Source organism: Pholcus phalangioides, unplaced genomic scaffold, assembly GCF_987345545.1.
Source record: "Pholcus phalangioides strain wild (caught in Gottingen) unplaced genomic scaffold, Ppha-v1.0 ptg000015l_1, whole genome shotgun sequence".
Classification (NCBI taxonomy): domain Eukaryota; kingdom Metazoa; phylum Arthropoda; class Arachnida; order Araneae; family Pholcidae; genus Pholcus; species Pholcus phalangioides.
The window spans coordinates 20,639,051-20,664,450 of NW_028301608.1; the positions used below are offsets into that span (position 1 = coordinate 20,639,051).

A 25,400-nucleotide genomic window follows, 5' to 3' on the forward strand; every position below is an offset into this window, starting at 1 on the left:
GGATTGTCTGACATCGCATGTGATACCTCGAGAAGAGTATGAAAAATGAGTATGGTATGCAATAGAGACCCAACCGCACAAGGCTTTTGACAGGTGTTGCCCCACAAAAGAAGGAAAAAAAGAAGTCATCACCCGCATCATTCACCCGAGATCATTGTAATTATCACGTGATCGCACCATCTGGTTATCGTGATCGTATTAGGGAAAACACCATTTGTTCAATCTTCCGAATGCTGTGTCTTTCATGGCTATATTTCTTGATGAAAAACAGGCGATTCCCTCTCTCTCTCTCCGCTCATTCATTCATTCGATTTCATTTGAGGGTTCAGCAGCGAATATGCGGGTAACATAGCTTTTTTGGACATTTCTCAAGGCCAGGTATATCAGTGTGAGACAGACTAGATGCGAACAAACAATTAAAAAATGTGCCAAGTCTGAATATAAAAATGTATCAACAATGGTGAGTTTCACTGCAGTGAATATCCCGGGTTATAAGTTCTCGAGAATGAAGGCAATTTAATTCCGATCTTTACTTGTATCGGAAAAATACCCAACTGGAGAGCAAACTATCAAGTTCAAAATAACGAAGACTCCAAATCATCATCATCATCATAATGTCAATGGTCGTTCAAGAACTGAAACGTATTTCATTCAGAACAAAAGTATATTTTTTGCTTACAACACAAATAATCATGGTCGGATGCAGAAAAGCGACCCTCCCGTTCCCCATCAAAAAAATTTGCATATAGGTGGGAGGGTAGGGGAGGGAAAATCTCCCCATTCGCTATTCATCGCTCCCCCTCCTCCCACCGAAGAGTCCGTATCCGTTTATGAATACAGGAATGAAGTACACACCATATAGTTCATCAATCGCTTTGAGCTCCGACTTGTTTTAAGTTTCGAGTGTTTTTGTATTAAATAATACATTATTTCTTTCGCTCCTTTTCAAGCTGGGCGGGGTAGCCTAGATCGTTAACATACTCGATATCTCTCTTATAAGGTAATACTCTATGATGTACCAAAGGATATTTAGAGGTGTCGTGAGTTCGATACCGTGTTCGTCCATGTCAGAAAGTTTCCTGACACAGGGGTACAAGAGAAACGGCGACATGACCACAGAAAACGATTGCTACGGCAGGGAGCCCCACATCGAGGGGTTAGCGCACCAATCTCTCGGTGAGTGCAAAAAACGCAATTCGGAATCGGCAATAAATTGTAGGTCCCGGTCTAATTTGCCCTCGTGTGCAGAAAATGACCGTGGTGCGACAAAAATGATCAAATGCCTATTCAAGTACATCAAGAGTATATCAAAATATTATTCGCAAATCGGAGCACTCGTAATTTGAGTTACCCGTGAGATTGAATATCTATCGAGACATTTTGAGTATTTTTCATACATTTCCTTTCTATACTATCTGGTCACACATTTTTTTATTAGCAAAAAACAACACACAACACAAACGTTTACAAAATAGATGATACAGGGTGTTTCAAATTGTTTGTCCATAAGGGCTATCTCTGCAACCGTTGACATGCGTTTCTTAAAATGTCGTAATTTTTTTGAGGGGGTCATATACGTACATAAAATAAAAAAATTCCGTCCCAGTGTGCCAAAACTTTCAATTAGTGAAATGTAGAACCGACTTTCAAAAGTCATTCGCAAAAAGTATATAATAAAAGTTCCACTTCCGCTGTGGTGGTCGAGTGGTTATAGTGCCGGACTCGTGATGCGAGGATCCGGGTTCGAACCCCACAGTGGTGGTCGGCTGAAGTTGGTTTTCTGTGGTTCCCAACTTCAAGGCGCAAATGCGAGCCGATCTCCCCGTTAAAAAGTCTCGCCACAGAGAGCAACAGTCCTACAACGGTAAATCATTCAACCATAACACTTCACTCATAGTTAGAAAAACTGGGGCCAGATGACAGCACTACACATAACAAGCATTACAGAGAAACAAAAAACTTCACGTCAGGTTTCACTACACGACACGCACATTCCCGCATGTACCGATTCGTTGGGGGTTCCGCGGGGGGTATGGGCGGGGTGCATGTGTGGTGTAGCAGTAGTAGGTAGGGCCTCCAAAAAATGGCTCGGGGATCCATGATGTTCTTAAGTCAGCCACCTCGTTGGGCAATTTGCCTGTTGTGGCGTTGTATTTGTATTTGACTTTATGTTGAAACATATCTTCTCATATTTTGTCAGTAAATGTCAATCGTACTTCTATATACAGTAACCTTGACCACCTAAGGTGCAAAATTTTTCTAGTCAACATGAAAACGTTTATTTCTGTGTAATTCTGTATTCCTTTCCTGAAAAACTGTTCGAATTACGCAGGTGCTGCAAAATTCAAAGAGGTGATCAACATATATGTAGATTCTTTTGCACACGGGAGAAGAAAATACAAAGAAATTCATAGAAAACATGAAATATTGTATCATTTTAAGCAAAAAATCGAAATGCTGTTTTTTTAATGCTAGAAAGTAAATTAAAATTCTGAGAAATAACTTAAAAACGAATATGTACAGGGTGTCCCATAAATTAGTAAATAACTCAAAAATTCATAAAAATGTATTTGAATGCGTTTGACGAAAACGTTATTCACGCGTAAGGGGGATTTTTTGTTGTAGAAAGAAAATTTAGTTCAGTTTTATATCGATAGAGGACCAGGAAAACCCAGTCCGGTAGAAGTGATTGCACCTGAACCTTTCTTCAGCATATTCTATGCCCGAAACGTCCGTACAGCTTCAGCCAGCGATTCTTGGCTGGGATAAAGCAGCTTCATCAATAGTGCTTCATCCACCGATGTCAACATCACAATGAAAACTTTATGTAAACGCCAGTAACTAGGAAAGTCAAAAATGAGCTGTCAGTCATACATCCTACATTTTATAGGACCCTGATTCACATATTTCGAGTGCCTTGCTTTCGTATAGCGCCCCCCCCCCCATCGACAAAAAATTGAACTTTCCTGTGTTCAAAAAAATCCCCTTTCTTGAAAATACCTTTTCCGCCACTCGGTCCCGCTTAATCGGATAAAATCCTCTAGCACAGAAGTACTCCCATTAAAATGTTAATGTTTATGGAAACAACGGAAAATATGTTACTTAGGGCCGTATTCACCGACATGGTTTAAACCATAGGTTCCCAACCTATTTTGTCCGATCGCCCCCTTCTTCAGAAATTTTTTTCTCCCATCGCCCCCCAACGCAATCTAACCCATAGGATCCTATGTTGTACCCGTAGCTTCTACTGCCCCCCTGGAACATTCCATCGCCCACGTTGGGAATCACTGATTTAAACTGTAGTCACAATTTTTGGATAAGAGATGAAAATAGACTGGTTGAAAAACCTGAATTTAACCGTGTCGATCTCTCATCAAAAAATTGTGACTATAATTTAAACCATGTCGGTGAATACCGCCCTTAGTGAAGGTTTCAAAAAGTTGAAAGAGTAAATGATGACAGTCCAAGTACAGTCAAACCTCGTTAGTGCGTCACCCGGTTAACACGTCACTCCGCTTACCGGGTCACTTTTTGGAAGTCCCAATTGTCCTCAGACAGGAATTGGCACAACTATGACTTACTCCGTTTAACGAGTCACTCCGCTTACGAAGTCATATTTTTGCTCTCCCAAGAGTGACTCATTAACGAGGTTTGACTGTATTCAAGCTGTTTTCAATACGTACATTTAATTATTTTATTTTTGTTCCTGAGCCAATAGATGGCGTTTACTTTCCTAATGAAAAATAAAATCAGGTATTGTGATCAATGATCATTATTACGTATTAATTTTCATTTTTGATGTCCGATTCATTCGAGAAGCTTTCCTAATATTGATCCTTTTCATTATTTTTCAATATACAAACTATACTTACGTTGTAAAATGTCAATTGAATAGTTCCCCGCATCATAGGCGCTGGAAGCTAGAAGCTGAAGCCATTTCAGCCCCCCCCCCCAAATAAATTTTCTGCTGGGGGGCACTGAGCCCTCCCAATAAGTTCTGAATAAACAATGCAATGTACCTTTCTTCTCCTGCGTACACGTTCGAGTCCCGGGACGACCAACCAGCAACTTTTAGCCGTCCTCCCCCAATGTTTTCTTCATGTTGGCACCACTGCCCCTCATAATCAGGTATTGTGTGCTGGAATCGTTGATATCCAATTAAGCGGAGTCAACTCTATCAGTTCTTTCAATTTTTATGAATTTTTTTTTTGAACTGTTTACGAATTTATGGGACACCTTGTATAGTTCTCTTCAGTATCGGAAAAGAATTTGGTATTTTAATTACCGATGAAGGAGAAACAAATTGAACGTGATGTAAACTTCCTGACGGGTTCTTTTCGGAAGCAATTAAAGAGGGATGGGGGGATTTTTCTTCCGGAAAAATCACTTTTTTTTGCTAGGGTATTCAGACATGTCATGAAGGAAAAGTTAGAATGATGATGATCGGGGAAAACCAGTTATTTAACTGCTCATTTAGTGATTGACTGGAAAGTTAGACATCACTTTTACTTTCCACGCACAGGCTGAATCCCCCTCCCAAACAGTTCAAAGAGCGGTTCGTGTCTATGATTGAGTGTATATATTTTATATTTTCTCCCGAGATGCAATGGAACCTCTAGGAACCCTACAGCGTGTGTGTGTGTGTGTGTGTGGTGCATACAGATTCCAGTCGCTCAGGTGAGGTGAAAAGAAATAGCTCTGGATAGGCATTGAATTGCGGAGCTGCGTGTGAATACCGTATTCTCCCACGCTCTCGGGGTCAGTAGGTATTCGTATACATACGTCCCCGGTACAAAATATATACCTGCGGTACTGCGAGGTATAAACGGCACATTTCACACAAAAGACTCTCGAGGGTAGTTGTTCGCAACTTGGGGGACTTTTCTTCTAAAGTCAAGGAATCGTTCAATGAAAAGAGTTCTTTACCTCCCTCTTCACATGTAGGAGCAACGACTGTGATGATAACGGGAATAATAACAACAGAAGCGCTTAACCAAATAGCTGATCACGCTATTCGGGTATATTGAAGGTTCTTTTAGTTGACTTCATTCTTTTAACTCAGTAAGATTTGGACGAATTTAAAATCTTTAAGTTCTTTATGATAAAATTTTGTTATTATGTACATTGACACACAAAAATAAATGCTGCATTTAAACAATACGTTTATGTAATATTACTACAGAGTCGATTTCGATTTTAACGGATAGCTATAGCGAAAATCTAGCTGTAACGAAAACTTTCCTACTCCTCAAATTTACGTGGGAACAATGTATTGTGAATTCTGATATTACGAAATAAAAAATCCGTTATAACAAATTCAAAAACAATTTTCTGAAAATGAACAACAGAGTACAGAACGTTTAAAAAATGATCCCGTGAAATCTGTTTAAGAGAATTTATGTTGAACTGTTGGAAAAGAATAATTGTCTTGTGGAGAGAGAAATTGTAACCAATATGGCGTGTAAAAAAAAAGAGATAAAATCTGCGGTAAGTGCGTTAAGAAATTTTCACATTTCTTCCGTTTCAAAATGAGTGGCCTGGAAAGAAAACAGTTTTCGAATAAATCAAAACTTGAGATCGTTACTGAAGTTGATGCTGGAGTAAATAAAAACAATGTGGTTTTTGAAATACGATTGAAATACGGCGTATATCTCCATGTACTATTTCGATATTTTTAAAAATCGGAACAAGTTTTAATTTTTAATTCAAACAGCAGTTTTAGGATCCCATAGAAAAAAAAGACTAGACCCCCCCCCATAGATTTTCTCATATTTTCAAGATGTGGATGTAGCTGTCTTCTTTACAGAATATTCGTTCAAGATATTTTCCAGAATCATGCATGTTTTTAAGACATTCGTTCCCTAACTATGCCAGCTACCAGCCCACTCATATGGAATTCGTATGAAATTCCGCAGAGGAATGTAGACGAGGTGCATGTGTGGTTTAGTAGTAGTAGTAATAGTAGCCCACTCATATGAGAAAATAATTTGGAATTTGCATGTTCTTTTGGATGTGAAATCTTTCAAGCACTTGTTTCAAGCATCACGCTTTTGAGCACGCGTATACTTTAGAGGAATTTGTTGTTTCCTCGGCTTGCACAATACTTAAAAAAGAAAGTAAGAAGAAAAAAAAAGATTAATTGCCTCAAATATGTTAAGTAAGTGAAACTTACCCAAAAAAAAATTCGATGCTTAATTGGTTTAAGTTGCTGAGTTATTTTTTAAATTTAACTTCATTCTTTTTATTATCCAGGACGTAAATAAGTAATATTTTTTCCTTAGAATCAAATTCCGCTACAACGAATTTTTTTTAATGAATTTTAAAATTGGTAAAATTGGAAATTCTTTTATTGTGAAATTTCATTATAACGAAGTGATTTCTTCAGTCCCTTGGAGTTCATCATAACGGGATTCGAAATTCGACATTTTAGTTTTTCACAAAATTTAAAAGACATTTTTAATTTTTGATCGTATTGGGGGTGGTGGGCACAGAATCCCTCCCTCCCCTCTACCCCTGTGTACGCCTCTGTCTCAAAGAATGCGGTAAATTTGAGGAATGAATGGTCAAGAAAATCCGAGTAGAATGAGAAGGGCGTGGAGAAACCATAAATCCTCTCTCCTGCCCATAAACCGAGGGACAAGTCATTGAGCGACCAAAGGAGTGTGCTAGCATGTTAGTGAACACAAGAGTGACAAATACAAAGTTGTGAATAATACAAAATAGAAAGTAACAAAAGAGTGACCTAGAGCATGGTTTCGCAACCTGTGTCCGCTGCCCCCCCCCTCCCCCCGAGGGTCCATAAACACGTCGTATGGGGTTAGCAGGATAATTTTTTCATTCACTAGTATTGCATGAATTTTGTGCTGTGAAATTGTAATTTAGTCAATTTTTTATGATACGGAAATTATAAAAAACAATACATCTTTCGATTTTGTGAAAGAGTATTGACCTTCTGGCGCTACAGGGGTGTCGTCGACATCAAAAAAGTCAGGAAACATGATAATAGTACTTCCGCGAATAGTGAAGTTATATATGACATGAATGTCGCTCTCCACTTGTTAATACAAGATATACAGAAGACTGGATGTTGTAAAGATATGTAGAGGCAGAGATGAGTTTTTTCCTTCCTTAAGAAAATTAACATCTCAAATAATAAATATCTTCACAACATCCAGTCTTCTGTATATCTTGTAGTGAAGTTATAATTTATTCAATTTTTTATGATATATGCGAACTATGAAAAAGAATACATTTTGGAATTTATGGGAAGGTGACGTCTAAATTGACCTTCTGATGCCGTGATGCATTGAACTTCACTACGGGGGGGGGGGGGGGGGGTTCCACGACTTCAGAAACTTTGTAAAAGACTGGTCTTGAGAATTGAGAAGGTGCAAGCGTGTGAGTGATGAAAGAGTGACCTATACAGGGTGCGCGAACATGTGAGGGACCACAAGAATGACGAAGAGAATGTGCAAGCATGCGAGAGACCTAAAGAGCGAGGTAGATAGGTAGATAGAACCGCTCTCAACCTCGGACTGATGCAAAGCACCTTACTTCCGTTACCTCAAAAGAGGCAGAGTTGTGCCAGAAAAGTTAGCAAAGATTTAAAGTGGTGGCTCCCCTTGCCCCGTACTCGCAAGTTTCGAATCACTCGCGTCGTTCTTCCCATGAAGACAGCCATCAACTTGATGCAACGTACGAGGCATTTGACAAAAATGGATAGCTGAACCCAATGACTAGGGAGAAATATTGCACGTACGCTCAGAGGCCGGAGACCACAGCCTGGGATTTCAAAAAAAGTGTCGAAAAGACTTGTGAGGCAAGTAAGAAGAAGAGTTTCTTATTTGGCATGTTAAAGTGAAAGAGATTTGAGAATGGTCTAAATGCACAATGGATACAAAGTATATATTATATGAAGCGCCTCCACTGTGACTGGAAACGAGAAACTGCCTCCGTCCACAGTTCTGGGCAGTTTTGTTTCCCTTTCCTTTTACGGAATATGCAACCTACGTTGACAGTGCTGGGTATTCACATTTGGCGACCCAACCCGCTTGGGTAAAAGGCTTATATCCCGGGAGGGGGTCTAGGTCAATTTGTCGCGGGACAAATTCGTCGCATTCAATTTGTGGCAGCGTCAATTCGTCGTGCTACAAACTCGTCGCGGTACAAATTTGTCGCAGACTCATTTCGTCGCTGTATTGTCAATTCGTCGCGACAAATTTGAATTGCTTTAAAATTCATATGTTTGTTGTGATCTTATAAATAGGGTAGTTGCTTTAGGCGTAAAAAAATGGATCTAATTTTTTTTTTCTCATTTATTGGAAATGTTCCCCTTTCCCATCTCTGTTTTAATTTTTAACAAATGAAGGAAAGTATTCATTGAAGTCATCGAGGGACATTGGAACGTACACCAAGATAATAAATTGGGATCCAATAAATTTTTAAAATTTAATTTTTACCATATAAGTTGCATTTCTGTCGGGATTTCCATTTCTCCCAGTGAGGGGCGTTGGGAGCTGACCCAAATAATAAATTGGGATCAAATAAATTTTGAAAATTTAGTTTCCATCGTATAGGCCGCGCTTCCCGCTTTCTGCAGGGATTTCCTTTTCTTTCAGCGAGGAAGTTGGGGAATGCAATGTGCCCCCCCCCCTCCAGCACGATTTCCGTAATTCACTATTAAATGTATCCATGCAGAGAATATATCTTATTTTTTATGACAATGTATCTAAGTTTTATGTGTAACAGCTGCGAAAAGTATTATTTTCAAATTATTTTTTTGCAATGCAGTGTACATTTCAAATCACTTTGTATTATCACATCGAAATAATATTTAAACACTCCGACCATAGCCACCAGAACTGGGGGCTGATGCCATTTGAAACCCCCCCCCCCCCAACTCCAATAACTCATGAATATACAATGCAATGCACCATTTCGCCGCATGAGTACAGGTTTGAGTCCCTGATAAACGGAATGAATAACGATTTTCAGCCCCCCCCCCCAGTACCAAAAGCTTAGACGCTAATGAAAACTATGTGAAAATATTCAAACAAGCTAGCCAAAGCTATGCGACTGATTATAAACATAAGATTAATGGTTATATTAATGGTTATATATATGATTATAGGTTATATTATGGGACTTACCCTTAGTCATCTTTCTCATTGGTGATTACATTGCCTTTGTCGGTGCTCATCCTGTGGGCATTATGAAAACTTCATCGAATCGTCATTCATAAGCACTGTACATTTCCACCCTTGATCTGCGCTCAACTCCCTTCGCTGTGAGAAATAAAAATCCCAACAAAAGCGGGAAGTGCGGGTTATACGGTGAAAATTAAATATTAATTTAATTGAATTATTAATTAATTAAATATTTCAGGTTCTCATGGAGATACTGTAATGGTAAATGTTGGTGACTTTCGAAGGGGGGTGGGGAGAAGCTCTCTAGCCCATGGGGCAGATAGAAATTTACCATTAAAGATAGGCTCACTGTAATTTGGGGAATATCATGCGAACCGAAATTTTTCCACGTGATATTGAAATTTTTTCACAGCAAAAATCAATTATTTAACATTTCAAATTTTTATAACTGAAATTTTCAAATATAATTAAACTTTTATATGCAGTTAAATTTTTAAATGTAATTGATATTGTAATTTTTATTTTGATGACCTTTATACATTGACAGAAATGAATTATTTTTAGTTAACTGTGTGTACACTTTTGTTCATGTTTTTATTTCACGTGTCAGACAAAAACCTACATACAAGGTCGCGTGGAACATGTACAGTGAAGAATCGACGGTTCGACGAATTGATTCTGCGCTGTAATATATAAATTGACGTCACGACGAATTGACACGGCGGCAAACTTGTACAGCTACGAAGTGGAGCTGCGACGAATTTGTATCGCGACGAATTGGAGCTGCGACAAATTTGTTACGAATACAATACAAATACAACGCCACAACAGGCAAACTGTCCAACGAGGCGGCTGACTTAAGAACATCATGGATCCCCGAGCCATTTTTTGGAGGCCCTACCTACTACTGCTACACCCCAAATGCACCCACCCCCCCACGGAACCCCCCAACGAATCGGTACATGCGGGAATGTGCGTGTACGTGTAGTGCAACCTGACGCAAAGTTTGTTTCTGTGTAATGTTTGTTATGTGTAGTGCTGCCATCTGCCAACAGTTTTTTTTTTCTAACTATGAGTGAAGTGTTAAGATTGAATGATTTATCGTTGTAGGACTGTTGCTCTCTGTGGCGAGACTTCTTAACAGGGAGATCGGCTCGCATTTGCGCCTTGAAGTTGGGAACCACAGAAAACCAACTTCAGCCGACCACCACTGTGGGGTTCGAACCCGGATCCTCGCATCGCGAGTCCGTCACTATAACCACTCGACCACCACAGCGGCCGCGACGAATGTTGTACCGCGACGAATTGACACTGCGACAAACTTGTACCGCGACGAATTGACACTGCTACAAATTTGTATTGCGACGAATTGACACTGCGACAAATTTGTATCGCGACGAATTGACACTACGACAAACTTGTACCGTGACGAATTGGCACTGCGACGAATTTGTGCCGCGATAAATTGAGGCGCCACGACAATATGTATGTACAATACATATATTGAGAACAAAGTCCATTATGAGCTCATACAAATATACAAGGTTATAAAGAGCGAGGTGACAGGTTAGTGAGTCATTGAAAAAGCGACACATAGAGTGAGGGGCCGGATCAGTGAGTGACCAAAAGAGTGTGCAAGCATGGGAGTCACTTAGGGAGCGAGGAGTTGCGTCAGTGCATATTTGTATGGGTTGGGGGGGGGGGGTAAGTGGGCTATATCCCATGATGGCCAAATTCGAAAAATGAATGTCAAGAAAACGAAACTATATACAATGAGTGAAGCGAGGCAAAACCTCGAATCCGCCTCTGGGGACAGGTGCTCAAGACCCTTGAACATATAAAATAAATGTTTCATACGGGACGACCAGCGACTTTCAGCACGCCCAATGTTTCCTTTATGTCGGCGCCTCTTCCTGATTTTAAATGAAATCCTCAAAAATATATGAGTTCATAGATATTTACAAACACTGTACATGAATTAGGGCTATCCAATGTATATACATATATTCAATATAGCTATCCAATATATATATTCCATGCATGATATATATATATATATAGAATATATAGAAGAATATTGATTTGCGACAAGAATTATAATCCACGTAGAGCGAAGAAAAAGGCGTTATCTGTGTGTTCAGCTGCAACACAAACGGCTATTTTGATTCCTTTAACTCCCCCATTGTACAATACATTGATTGTTCGAGTAGTACAGTGTGGGGTCAGAGAGGCTGTCCAAAAAAAGTCTCGTTAGTCCTCCTATTCTATTTTTTATCGGCCTTGCAAACGTGGTGGACATGAAAGCAAGACCTCTAGGGACGGACTTATCAGTACAACGGAGGTACAAAGCTGGAGTCGTGAAAAAAGAAATTTATTTCTGGATATACAAAGTTAATAAATACCCTTCTATTGTGTAAAACGGGCCAACGTGTATTTACCCTCGGAATGCGTCGCTTCAGAAAAATACTGAACAACCGAAACTCCACTAAAAATGTCAAAGTTTTTATGGTAAACAGTTAATTTTCTTTACGACCTAATCGTATACGTGGCAGAAACTTTTTTGCGACTCATGGAGGCTATCACACTTGCGCGTGTTTTTTGTGTACTTGACCAGTTCGTAAATAATCTTAATCTGAAATGACTTTTACCAGAACTTTTAAATTTGTTTGTGTACACTTTTATTGCGAGGCTCGCGATTGTGCAGTAAGCGTGGAAAATGTATTATTATTACTCTGTCACACCGTAAAATAGGAAAGAACGCTTCTGAATGTGCGATTTACATTTATTTTTCAGTATCCATGAAAGAAGCAATGTGGAAATTGGTGGTTTTTTATTTATTTTGCTTCTGGTATTAACGCTAACTCAGGGCAATACAGAGTAGTACAGTCGAATCCCATTATAACGAACTCCGGGACCGGAGATAACACTTCGTTGTGACAAAATTTCGGTGTTAAGGAATTTCAGGTTTCAGACATTGTTTCTATGTAAACATATCTAAGGGATTAGAACAGCGTTCATTAAATCGAGGTTTTCGCTATTCGTTAGAGCAGGACTCAATTTTACTTCTATTCCTGCAATTTAGACACAGTTATGGAACTTATACACATTAAATTTTGATGATTATTATTTATTCAAAAATTTTATTTATTATTTTTAATAACCGATAATCTATTTGAGATTCATAAATTTATTTAATTTTTTTTATTTTTATCATTTTTCATTTATTTTATTTATTTTTTTTTTCATATTAGAAAATACTGACCTCTATTTCTGCTTTCATTGAATGGTTTATCGTTTGCTATAAATCACACTAGATGGCAGCATCTTTTAAAAAATAATGACATACTACTCGATCTTGATATCGATAGCAATATGGGTTATCAGATGGGTTATCATTAGAGTACGGATTATACGCAAATGCATATGTGCATATTTTGGCCTTTTTTAGCATTAATGCATAAAATCAAAGAATTTTCAGTATAAGTGCATATTTTTGAAGGTTTATTTAAGCTCACTCAATTTTTTTTTATAACTTTTCAAATAAATATTGTTCATAAAATTTTCATAACATCGGTTTTTTTCTCCGCAGGTGAAATTTAGTGAATTAATGCATATTTATAAAGTATTTTACGAATATTAACCGTTTTATTGTAAGGCTATTCTAGGGGTATGTCAAAGTGTTAATTTTTTTTTAGAAATAGTGTCGAAATTCTTTTGTTACTGATATTTTCGTTATTGGACAGCTACACCAAACTGAAAATTAATGCCTGAATAAAAAATATGTAGCAGTTATTTGCATATGCGGTATATAAATATATATGAGGGGATATTTTTTGCAAATGAAAAATACATATGCATTAAGAAATACAAAAGATGCATTTTTCAGAGCATATTTTGGAATTTTCAGAGCACATTTTGTATTTTAAGTGCATATTTTTGCATTTTTAAGTGCATATTTTTGCATTTTAAGTGCATATTTTTGCATTTTTAAGCGCATATTTGCATATTTTTAGAGCATATTTTGCCACTTTTTTAGTGCATGTAATCCGGGCTCTAGTTATCATTCTTAAACTGACAAAAGACGCCTGCACACCCACCCTCAGTGACGTCACTAATCTCAGTTTCCAATAGACGGCGTCACTATTCCGATCAATAAAACCGGCCTTGTTTTTTTTTTCAATTTCTTTTTATTTGCTTTTTTTAGTGCTAAATACTTGCTTAGGTATCTTTACTGAAAGATAGCAGCACGTTAGTTCTGAATTCGTGGGGAAAAACTTACTCGAAAGGAAAATTTTTTCGATGAAATTACCATCACTGTACACAATGTTTGTCTTTCATCTTCATCTTTGATTCTTCAAGAACTGGGAATTCGAAAAAAATCAGTGGCCCTGCTGCTGCGTGAATTTAGAATCGTGAAAAATTCTATGGGAATCCTAAATAACGAAAATCCTAATCTGATCTCAGGACCATAACTCGAGTTTTGGGGGAGGGGGAGAAGTGCATGATTTTTCCGCCCACACCACTGTAAAATTCCATGATTTTATAACAGTGCTTTTCTCGGGTCCTTCCGCCAAGACAATCAGAGAAGAAAAAGTAATTTCTAATATTTTTTTTTCATTTCAAAACACCGAAAGAAAATTCCTTAATATATCCCCCTTAATCGAATTCTTTTGATTCAAAATGCATTTTTCTTGAACCCCCCCCCCCTTACCCCGCAGATGTCGATTCTGCTTACGCCTCTGATATATTGATAACAAATTTAAAAGATTAATTGAAACAATTGAAGCAGCCCATGTTCTAATGCTGCCCACAGCCCTAACATTCATTACAAGATTATGAAACTTTATAAACGTCCTAATGAAAGGATGGGGAAAATTTGTGAAACTCCTTTAAAGAAAAACTCAGCATAGCTTTTGGTGCGGAATCGCCATGTTCGCAAACGTTTCACCAGCAGTGCACGTGCATTTTTTTAAACTTAATATGATATTTAGTAGTGAAGAAATTAGAATGTGAATGGTTCTGCTTTAGATGTTTAGATATCTTACCATGAATGTCGAGCAATTCGGCTACATCTTTGCAAAACAAATCGGCATGTGCACTATAGATTGCATAGAGATTCCCTTTCAAGGAATTAGACTTTTTCCGGATATTATGCTGAGATGAACTCGAAAAGAAAAGTCACGCACTGAGGTGTGAGGCGCTGCAGTGCATGGGAAACGGGTGCTAGTAGTGTCTCTACTCAAGCACCTCATACTACAGTGCGTGAAATAAGGAAGGCAGAGGGTCGTGTCTCCAGTGGTGTATATGGAAGCGCTCTTGTGTCCGGTTTGTAAGAGGACATGGGTTCGATTCCTGGCAGAAACCAGATGATTTCTTTTTCCAAGTACAACCCCAGCATAATATCCAGAAATTCCTTAATGTACCTGGCTGAAAAAAAAGCAGTCCAAAACTCTCTTTAGAATAGGCACTCTAGTGCAGGGTTGCTAGCGACCTGGAAAGTCGGAGAAAAAAAAAGATATTCGGCTAAATTCAGGGAAACATTCAAATGTTAGATAAAAGTCAGAGAAAAATGCTGTGGTGGAAAAAACGGAAACTTGAAAAAACGCTCTGAAAGTTAACCACAATTGCATTTCTTTCTTCAGAAGCTTTGATCAGCAAAGTAGGGAAATTTTCGAGCTTTGATCACCTAAATGATCATACAGATTTTACTGGGAACCCTATAGTGGTGGATGTCGGCACTGATTTTTTTCGCTCCCGATATCTTTAATATTGTTGCATTAAGACATTCAAAAAGTTTCATAGCTTTCTGATTAAGAACAGGGACACTTCAATTATGTACACTACCCTGTATATCACCTTAATTTCCTTAAAATTAGAGGAATAGATTTCGAAGCTATCCGTGAATATTTATGCGTATATTGTATGTAATACTGTATACACACAACTCAAGATTTTAAAGTGTTGAATGATACATACGAAACATGAATCAAGAAAAAATAACCAAGGGCCCTCTTTTCTTTCAGTGCTTCCCGAACAAAGTGAAGAAACCGGATTCGGCCCAAACATGGCGTCGAAAAGACAGCAAGGGCAAAGGGCAGAAGCGCTTCAATCCATCGCCAACGCCAACGAGACAGAGGCCCACTATCCTATTGCCTCCTATGCAATGGAATGGTGTGCCCTACGGCTCTGTCCCTGCAGGTGACACAGCGCAAGTAGTCAGCACCACTGTCCAAGACCAGCAGATCCTCCATACTCCGGCCCTGCCGCCTGCTCAGCAGATCGAGCAGCGTGTACCACCGTCCGCCCCGAGCCCAGGAGAAATCTTCTACAACAGCGAAGACCAGTCGGACATGGCATTCATCGTGGGAGGCGAGAGGGAGGTTTGGCGATTCCCGGCGCATTCTTTCATCATCGGTAAAATGAGTGCTACCCTTCAGGCCCTCATGAAATCTTCCACGAAGATGTCTAACAGCGACGGCTGTCCAGGAGATGAAGAAGACCCCTCACAAAGCCAGACCGATTTCAAACCACCGATAGTTTTGAGACTTACGAACGTTCAACCCAAGATCTTTGAGCAAATGCTAAGGTTAGTTTTCATGCGATACCGTTTTTCTTATCTGTTATCACAGTATGGCCAGTTTATAAGAAATTTTAACTGGTGAACCTTTTGAACAAAGTTCATAGAGCAGCGTGACGGGAGGCGGTCATTGACAAAAAAGCAAAAAAAAGTCATGGCCTAGGAGGGAAATTTTTTTTTTCTTTACTGGTGGGCCAAACAGTTAACGTGTTAAAAAAACGCTTGTGTTATCACTTGTCCCCCCTTCCCAGTATCTTGGCGTATCCCAAGACGCGAGGCCCTGTGCGAAACTAGTCACCAGGCCCTTGTATGGCTTCCCATAACGGACATTTCCCAATTGGTGGACACATTCCATTAACGGGCACTTTCCCCGAGTTCCGTGGAATTTAGGGCTGTAATGTGCAGTTAACCTCCACTGAACCCTTTAATTTGAATATACCATGTGGAGAATGATATAGGTAGATCATTCCCGTTTAGAAAAAGCAGGTCTGCTCATGCAAGGTAAATATTGTAGGAAGCGGGACACAGGGCCCTCAGGTAAAGGGCCAAGTCATGTTCTGGAATAACCTTCCAATCGATCTACATACATACAGGGCGTCCATAAATAGTTTTTAAAGTTACCTACAGGCGAAACCAGTCATCAGAAAAGTGTGAAATTTCGTGGAGGACTTCATAAAGTAATGGGAATTTGTTTCAGGGGGAAAACATTAGTTGCACATGTCGCCACCAGAGGGTGTTTCACTTTGAATACCTGTAAACATGTAATTTATGTGATGTCGGATTACCGGTTGAAAACCACTACTCTAAAGCATAGGTTTCGAGCAGGTGTTGTAATCAAACGCCACGGAACCCTTACAAATCCTGGAATAAGGGGAGCTTTCTAAGAAGAAAACTTTCTTGTTAATGATACACGCAAAGCTGTTCTTTGTTTTGAACTTTAACGAGATAGTGTCATTTGAAAAAAAAAATCCAGAACACTTGCATGACTAAGGCCGGTATTAAACTATAAAAGTTTTGTAAAAGTTCACTCATAAAACTTGGAAAAATGTAACCAATACAAGTATCGTATACTTTTTTAGTGTAATCCTGGGATAACATAGAGAGTGCGCAAGCATATGAGTGACAAAGAACAGCGTTCAGGTATGTGAGTGACAAAATAATAACCTGGTGAGCGAGGAGATGAAAACAGTGACTTAGAGGGTGTGAAAGATGTGTAAAAATTATTTTGGATGAGCATCGAAATAAATACAGACGTCTCATGGATATTTTAACAATTATTAAAAAAACAAAGCAAAACTATATTAGAGAAATGTTTGATACGTGTGAAAATAACAAAAGACTACAATGGAAGTGTATCAAGGAACACGTATAGAATAAAAATACGAAACAAAACACCTTATCTTTATGCATAGATTTATTCAATAATAATATATGTAATTTGTGCTTAGGGCAGGGCATATGATATCAATATACAAGGATTAAATTTGTATTTACAATAAAATTACATCACTAATAACAAGTACTAACTCTAACAACAGTATAACAGAATGTCACACATAAAAGGCAAATCTATATATATAGAATTATAAAATTCGTAGCAGCAAATAATATAAGGCTAACCATGAAAAGCAATAGAACATATACTCGATATAGGAATATTTATCAAGTGCCATGAGTCAATAAAACATTATTTAAAAAGAGTTTCTGTTACACATTGTCCCTAAAATATTAAATCTTTTTCATACAATGAACCGTGGGAATATGAGCAATATGAGCTCATAATTCAATATTTACTCATTTGCAAAATGAGTAAATATCTTTTCATGAGTTAAATGAGTTAAATATTTTTCTTCATAACTATGAAGAAATCATGTAATAAATACAGATGATTGATAACAGTAACAAAATGCTTAACAAATGATGGATAACATTACGCAATACCGATTACACAAACAAGAAGGAAAGTGGAGATACACATAAATTGATATTGAATAATTATTTGTGCTACTTTATATATTAAAATAAAAAAAGATAAAAGATTATTTTAAAAATAACATAAACTAAAAAATCCTTGAAAAATGAATGACGGTTGCCATGTGCCAACAGACAATAGATTATTTATGTAGACCTAGTGTTGTGACCCTTTTTGTAGTACTTGGGACAAGTATGTTTACAGTCGGCACATCGATTGCACGAAACTTTGTGCTGAATATTAATTTTTGAGTTCTCCTATATCTTCATAAAACTAACCACAACCATGTAGGGCTATGCTGTCCCTGAACTCTGAGCCAAACTTTAAGGGAAGGTAAAATACACATAAAGAAGCGTTTTTTGTATAGCAATGTGGTGTCGGAAATGAAAAGTGTTGGCGGAAAAACACGAAATGTTGAAAAAGTTTTTTGTTTATATTAATAATTACAGTAAGTGCTCAAATGTGCCTGCCACATCAATACAGGCCGTCTCAGCATTTAATTTTGTACCAAACCATTCTTAGCAAGACTTTCACACAATGATGTAAATTATTTTTTGTCATTTCCTTAGCATTTCGTGTTTTTCCGCCAACACTTTTCATTTACGACCCCATATTGCTATACAAAAAATGCTTGTGCAGGTATTAAAGTTTGACCTATGAGTTCAGGGTCATTCTGTATAGTAAGGGCTGTTTCATATTTTTGAAGTTGCTTTTGCTGCCTTGGCTCGGGGCATGGTCTCGAATCAGGTAGGTGATGTCCACCAATGCTTTTTAAATAAAGCACTACCTTAAAATACCAGGGTAGCCGAAGCAATTAACCATTTCTGTCAGAGCTATGACGTCAGCCGGTACCGAATCCGGCGCATCATGAGACAGTCTTTATTATATGGCCCTGACAACCACCATCGTAACTATCACTAAAATCATTTTTAGTACATGTATTTTTCTGATCTTGACATCAGTGTCAGCACCTTTCATGCCGACAGGTTCTAAATATAAATGAAATATCTGCACCACTAAACACATGTAAAGCTAGGAATCAAAATAGTAAACATTTTTTATTTTGTAATGTGAGAGAGAATATAAGTCCCATACCAATCTATATCTTCAAAACATTGACATAAATTGTTGTCTCTTTTGCAGATACATATATACCCACCAGGTGTCTCTGTCATCGATAGAATCTTCCTTGCTCCTTCTGGATCCAGCAGAAACATACCATTTACCCGATTTGACGTCTCAATGCCTGTCCTATATCTCCAGCCACCTGACACCTCCGGATGTCCTCAAAGTGATAAGCTACCTTCTCCAGCCCTGCATCGATCACCAGAGGGGCTCGGCGTCGAAATGCGGCAGCCCCCTCGTCGAATGCCACAGCCACAACGACAACATGCAGAACGAACTGCTCTTTCAATGTTTCCAACTGGTCGATCGCCACGCCGACGAAGTCCTCGGAAGCGAGGAGTTCGAGACTCTTGAACACGAGATCGTCGTCGAGATCATCAAGAGGGACACTCTCGGCGTCTCGTCCGAGTCCGTGGTTTTCGAAGCTGCCATGAGGTGGGCTTGTAGCGCCTGCAAGAGGCAGAGGCGGGAGCTGACGCCGGAAAACAAGTGCCTGCTTCTCGGCAAAGCCCTGTTCCTCGTCCGATACCTCCTGATGACCCAGGAAGAGTTCCTTCGCGGACCAGTCGCTCAGGGAATATTCTCCAAGGAAGACAAGGACGTCTTGCTGTCGCGGATAACGTCCAAGTCGAACGCTGCTTTGCCAGTTCATTTCCTCGGCTGTAAAATGGCCGAGAGGAGACACAGCCCGAGCAATTTCCTCTCTATAACTTCGCCTACGTCAGACAGACTTTCCACCGGTACCAATGCCTCGACGACCCCGACCGGATCTTTGAACAAGTCCAACAACAGCGTCGAACGCAAGAAAAAGTCTATGTCAAAAAAACTTCTCAACGGTGTCGGAGATCTCGTCATTTGTGTTATTCATATGTTGGACTGAAAAAACTACCCTTTTCCTGTTCTTTCATTGCTATGATTAATGTGGATCGTGTCGTTTCTGCCAAAATATACGAGGGAAAAATTATCTTTATCCTTATTATATCGGACGCTATTTCATCGACAGAAAACTACCCGCAGACCCATAAAGTTCGCATTTTGTGTCCACAGGCTGAAGATTGTCGATTATATCATATTGTATACAGTGTACACTGAAGACGTGACTTGTCTGTCTTAAGCCGGGCCCACACACGCAAAACTCCTGCAGTGCGGAAACCGATTTTGAGGTGCGGCTAGCACAATTTGGACGATTTTAATGGTCAATTTTGTGATTTTGCCGCTACCCAAAACCGGTTTTTGCGCCTCGGAGTTTTGCGGGTGAACACATGGCTTTGCGTGTCCGTAAACTGTTCCTAATTGCAAATAGCTTATTTTTTTTATCGTCGATTCTAACTGAAGAATTATGAAGAAGGTTCTCGCTGAATTTCTAAGAATTCTTACAGAATCTTTCTCCTAAACCACACAACACACAGTGTTTCTTAAAGTGTGCGTCGCAGCTCCTAGGGAAATAGGGGTATCGCCAACCTTTGTCAGAGGCATCGCGGCGAGCTGGAAATATTGATTTGTGTGCCTATTTATGCTTTGAACTGGTTTTTTTGAAAAATGGAAATATTACCACACTACTCTGAGAAGCCGCAGATGAACCATGAAATGAGCAAGCGAGCCGTGGGTGACGGAAGTTTGAGAACCACTGCCTTGAAATGCTGCACACAACTAAAGGGGCAAAAAAAAAAAATATTTACTAATCACAATTCTTTATATTGACGTAGAGCATACATGCTCAACCGATGTCCCGCGGGACAAATGTGATCCTTTCCTTGGAGTAATCGGTTGAAACATGAAACCTCAAGCCAACGTTGAAAAAATTAACTAACTCATTATTCATACAAGTATCGTTTGGTTAAACATTGATTACAGGACATGTGCCTTTTCACTGTGGAGGATTCCAACGGGCCTGTGGTTAAAATGGTATTAAATTACAACGAAGGTAGCTCCCATGTGAAAGATGATCCTGGTTCTCGTTTTAAAATTGATCATATTGCTATATAAAAATTTATAAGAAATCAAAAATCATGAAATATGCATTTTATTCGATTGTGACCCTCACCAATCACCAAACCACTCAAGTGACCTATGAAATTCAACTTAATGACACTTGAATGACCCGAGGTGCATTTCAAAGTCACACCAGTGGCCCGCGAAATACTTTCAGATCAGTTCAGAGGCTCGTGGCACATTTTCAAACCAGTGATGTGGCCCGCACTCTCCAAGGAGTTGAGGAGAAAAAAAATGTAATTTCAATAACATCAAAATTGAGAAAATAAGAATAAAATTAGATCATTTTAACTTGATAACTATTTTTCCAATTTAGAATACGAAAAAAATTCCCGGTAAATTTTTTTTGTCTAAATTTTTTAAGAATTTTATAAATGCTAAATTTTTTCTAGAATAACAAAATTTTTCATATGGTAAATTCGGTGCTATGTAATGAAATTTACGTAAAGATTCTGATTGAGGGAACAGAATCATGTACATATAAAATATTGCTGCCTTTATATAGAAAATTAATATTGAGCGTGAACTTAAAGAAATTTAACTGTCGAAGAAATCATTTTAACCCTCTACGGTTCATGCCCGTGAAAACATGCTGAATAAAAAATTACAAGAAACGGACGTAAATAGTTGTTGTTATTGAAAATTTACTGTCATGAGAAGAAATTTAATCGAAAAAATCGGTTCCGGTGAAACTAGAGATTTCATATTTGCGAAAAAAAGATGCGGAATTTTCTGGCTTTTTGTACTAAAGTTTTTATAAGGAGACGAAAAATGCTGCTTGTCAGCCGATTGTTCCATTAAAAAGAGTTATCAGCCTAATCATGCCAAGCTCTTCAGAAAAGAAAACATCTACACTCGCACTACAAATAGAATCAATCTGAAGTAGTGAAGACAGAAAAAGTATCAATTTAATTCATTCATATTGACTAAACTCACGGGATTTATTCATAACATTGAAAAATTAATTCATTTAGAAAAATGCTCTTTTGCAAATCTTTTAATACTTCTGAAGAAAATCCTGTCTCTATCTTTCGCATGTTAAATACAACTCACTTTACGCGACTATTTTACGGAACCAATTAATCGCGTAAAGCTAGGGACGCCTGTGTATAGCCGTATTTTGTATCGAAACAACACTAAAAGATGTACTTTATAAAATACTAAAAAAAAAATTGAAAAAAATAAATTAGTGCGTAAAATGAGTTTTTCGACCATGTATTCGCCATGTATATTCAAATGTACACGGGACCAAAGAGGGTTAGTTTAAAAAAATTAAAATACTAAATCGTGTTATGAGCTTTATTGAATAATGGCTGCCTTTTCCCTGATAAAAATATCTAATAAACTAACTTTTATGCTAGATATTATCGATGGTATTTTTTTTTCGTTTGTAAATTGTCTTAAAGTTTTTCTTTTGTTTATATGTTTGTTTCAAGAGCTTTTTTTTTGTTAATATGTTGAAAATGTTACTAAAAACCTTTTTTTTTAATTTCGATATCTCTGCAATAGGTACGGAATATGTCTCTTTCAAAAGTTCATGATAGACATGAAACATTGTAATGTTGATTTTTTTTTTTAGGTCAATAGTTAATGTTCAGCACGGAAATTATGTCGTTAATCTTTTTGCGCATAAAACACAGTTACGTAATGTTGTGTTAATTGATATTACAGTGAAACGTCGCTACAACGATACTCGATACAACGATAAATCCCTCTACAACATTTTTTTTTTTTTATATTTCGCTTAAAATCATATCTTCGGTATATTTTTAAATTTCTTAGTGGTTTTTGTTTTTTCGAGGTAGTCTATTAAGATTGGTATTTTGCGCTGCATGTTTATTGCAAGCAGAGGTGCACAACCAAATGTTGCCCATGATAGGTTTTGCAGCTCCGGAAACTAGTGGTAGTAAGAAACTGGCCACATTTCCGTCTTAAAATTACGGAAAATCAGAATCCGTATGGGAGGATAGCCAAAAAAAACGTGTCGGAAGTAAGTAAAAATTTAAACTATACGGTGCAAACTATGCAATGCAAACTACGCTGATAAAACACCAATGACAGATCTCGCATCAGTGTCCTCTCGTGATTAAAATATTAAAAGTCACCAAAAAAACGAGTATGTTTGGATAAATATGTGAGATGAATATCATGTCCACACACATATATGTGAGCAATATTTCCTAGAACATTCCCGTTTTCCCCCGTAATTTTATCAGCCATGGTTATTTCGCAAAGAATCCTATTTCTTCCGAATTTGCAACAAGGTTTATGTAAATTATTATTCTTTTATGAAATCAAGGATTATAAAACTATTTTCCAAACGTTTATGAATTACATTATGATAATTATGGCTGTGAATATGAAAGTTCATCCCACATTTGTGTTTTCATGGTGAAAGGTTTTTTTTTATTGCAATCATTTCACTTCACTACTATTTTCAGCAATGCTTCGTTTCTCGCCATTTGTAATTATAGGGATTTTATCAATAATTGACAACTTTTCCTACCAATAGCATTATGTTTGGTGACAATTATTCGATTTTCTGTATTTCGCATCCCAATTTCCCGGGGAAGTACGATCAGCCTCAGAATGATTACATTTTATACGGCGCGATGGCCAAAACTACGGGTATGTCATGTAAAAAAGAATTCATATGGTGACCCTCAAAGAAATAATATCACTTTCTGGTTCGCGAGCGATAAGAATACCTTGTATCTGGCCCGTGGACTGAAATGGTTGTGCACACCCTGCTTAAAATTGTCAATGAAATTGCCGTGAAGCTACTTTCTGTGTTGTGCAAAACAGTATTGCTCAGTATTTTGCAGTTCAGTTACATCACAAGGTGAAACGACTGATTCGACTAATTTATCAATCAACTAGCATTTTTGCTGCGAATGTAGCTAATTACAGCGGATCCTGCTTATAACGTTTTTTTTTTCAAATCCCACCACTGAAAAACGTTGTAAGTGGAAAAACTCTTTAAACATTAAATCTTAGTAAAAACTACTTAGAGTTAGGACCATGAAAATAAGTCTTACTAAGCGGGAACACGTTCCAAGTTATCACACGTTATAAACGTGATGGAGGTACTAATAATGCCAATTCAAAAGAGATGCCAACAACATCATAAATTTAGTTGCGCCTGATGGTAATGTATCGTTATAACGAGGTTTCACTGTACATGGAAATGATATTTTGTTTTGTTTTTTATTCACTTATTTGCAAGCGTCGTTTGTTTGTTTCGCCGCCATTTGTTTTTTTCTTTGTGTAATCTAGTCCAAATTGATTTCTTTTGAAAAAATTGAATTTTGGTTGAAATGAGCATTTTTGTGTCAAAAAAAAATATGTATAAGCGCATTTTTTTTTTAATTTCAATATTTCTTACGGAATTAAATTCATTATTTGTGATGATTGTTTTGTTTGTTTTTGCTTTTTTAATAAAGCTGTGACAAAAGGAAATTTAATCTAATTTGTTTCATTGAGCTTCTTATTGAATTAGTAATATATATGTAGCGGTAAACGTTATAAATCCGCTTAATACGCACATAGCAACCAATAATGCATAATCGCCAAAAATTTTGGTAAGTTTGATGAATTTCCTTGAATTTACCACTTTTACCGGCGATTGCATAGTATCCAAGCATCTTTGGTAAATTTAATAACTAAAAAAATTATCGTTTTTACCGGCGATTATACATAATATCCAAGCGTCGCCGTCGCGTCATTGGTGAGCATGATAAATCGTACTATATGGTATACTATACATGATAATTCATGCATTGTATTGTATCATTATATCGGGATATGATTGCAAAATGTTTTACCATTTATATAGGGGATCTGCCTATATCCATCACAAATACAAGACTCGGAGTTTTTTTCATATTTATCAAATTCGTCAATTACACAAGGGTGTAATTAGTGAATTTTAGCAAGACGCTTGGTTAGTATGCATAGTAACCGATATTTATTACATTTACCGTAACATATATATTATACACATTAAGCTTTTTGAAGAACAAAAGAAATATATTTTCTGGTGAATACATTTTTCATATCTTGGTATTAATTGGTATTGTAGATTACAGTCGACGCTCATTATAACAAACGGCAACGCGTTACTCGACAGTTCCATTATAGCGACCGGGACATTAAAATCTCTCAAATGTTTCCCTAATCATCCCATGTAATTTTTCATTCAACATAACGACCTACAGAGATCATTAAATCCAATATAACGTCCAAACTCAGCTTTATCAAACCCTCCTCTTTGCAAGGAAAAGAAAAACAAATCTATCCTTTGTTTGCATAAGAGTATGGGCATGCAATTAATGATTGCAATTTATCACAGTTGAACCTCGTTACGAGAGCATATATTTTCTCAATGGAAAAAAAAAAATTACATCTTTCTCCGATATAAGAACTCAATAAACTTTTCCGATGTTAGAGCTCTTTGCTGCCGTAAATACCCGAATGAAATTCAAAGTATAGGTGTTTCAAAGTATGAGAGAATGAAGAGAAGAACGAAAAAAAGCCTAGTTTTCGCGGTTAGTCGCAGCAACAAAATTTCGAAAAATTCAAATAGCAA

At 37.7% G+C, this 25,400-nt stretch overlaps 1 protein-coding gene across 3 annotated transcripts in view; it reads left to right on the forward strand.

The window, feature by feature from the left end:
- The window catches only part of LOC149075648 (BTB/POZ domain-containing protein 3-like), a 96,525-nt gene extending 76,045 nt beyond the window's left edge, over window positions 1-20,480 (forward strand). For all 3 annotated transcript variants that reach the window (XM_089243130.1, XM_089243131.1, XM_089243129.1), the window contains exons 2-3: window positions 15,170-15,732; window positions 18,839-20,480. In XM_089243130.1, the coding sequence (XP_089099256.1) occupies window positions 15,170-15,732; window positions 18,839-19,700 (1,425 nt within the window). In that variant the 3' untranslated portion in view covers window positions 19,701-20,480. The remainder of the gene's footprint in view (window positions 1-15,169; window positions 15,733-18,838) is intronic.
- Window positions 20,481-25,400: the final 4,920 nt, after the last annotated feature.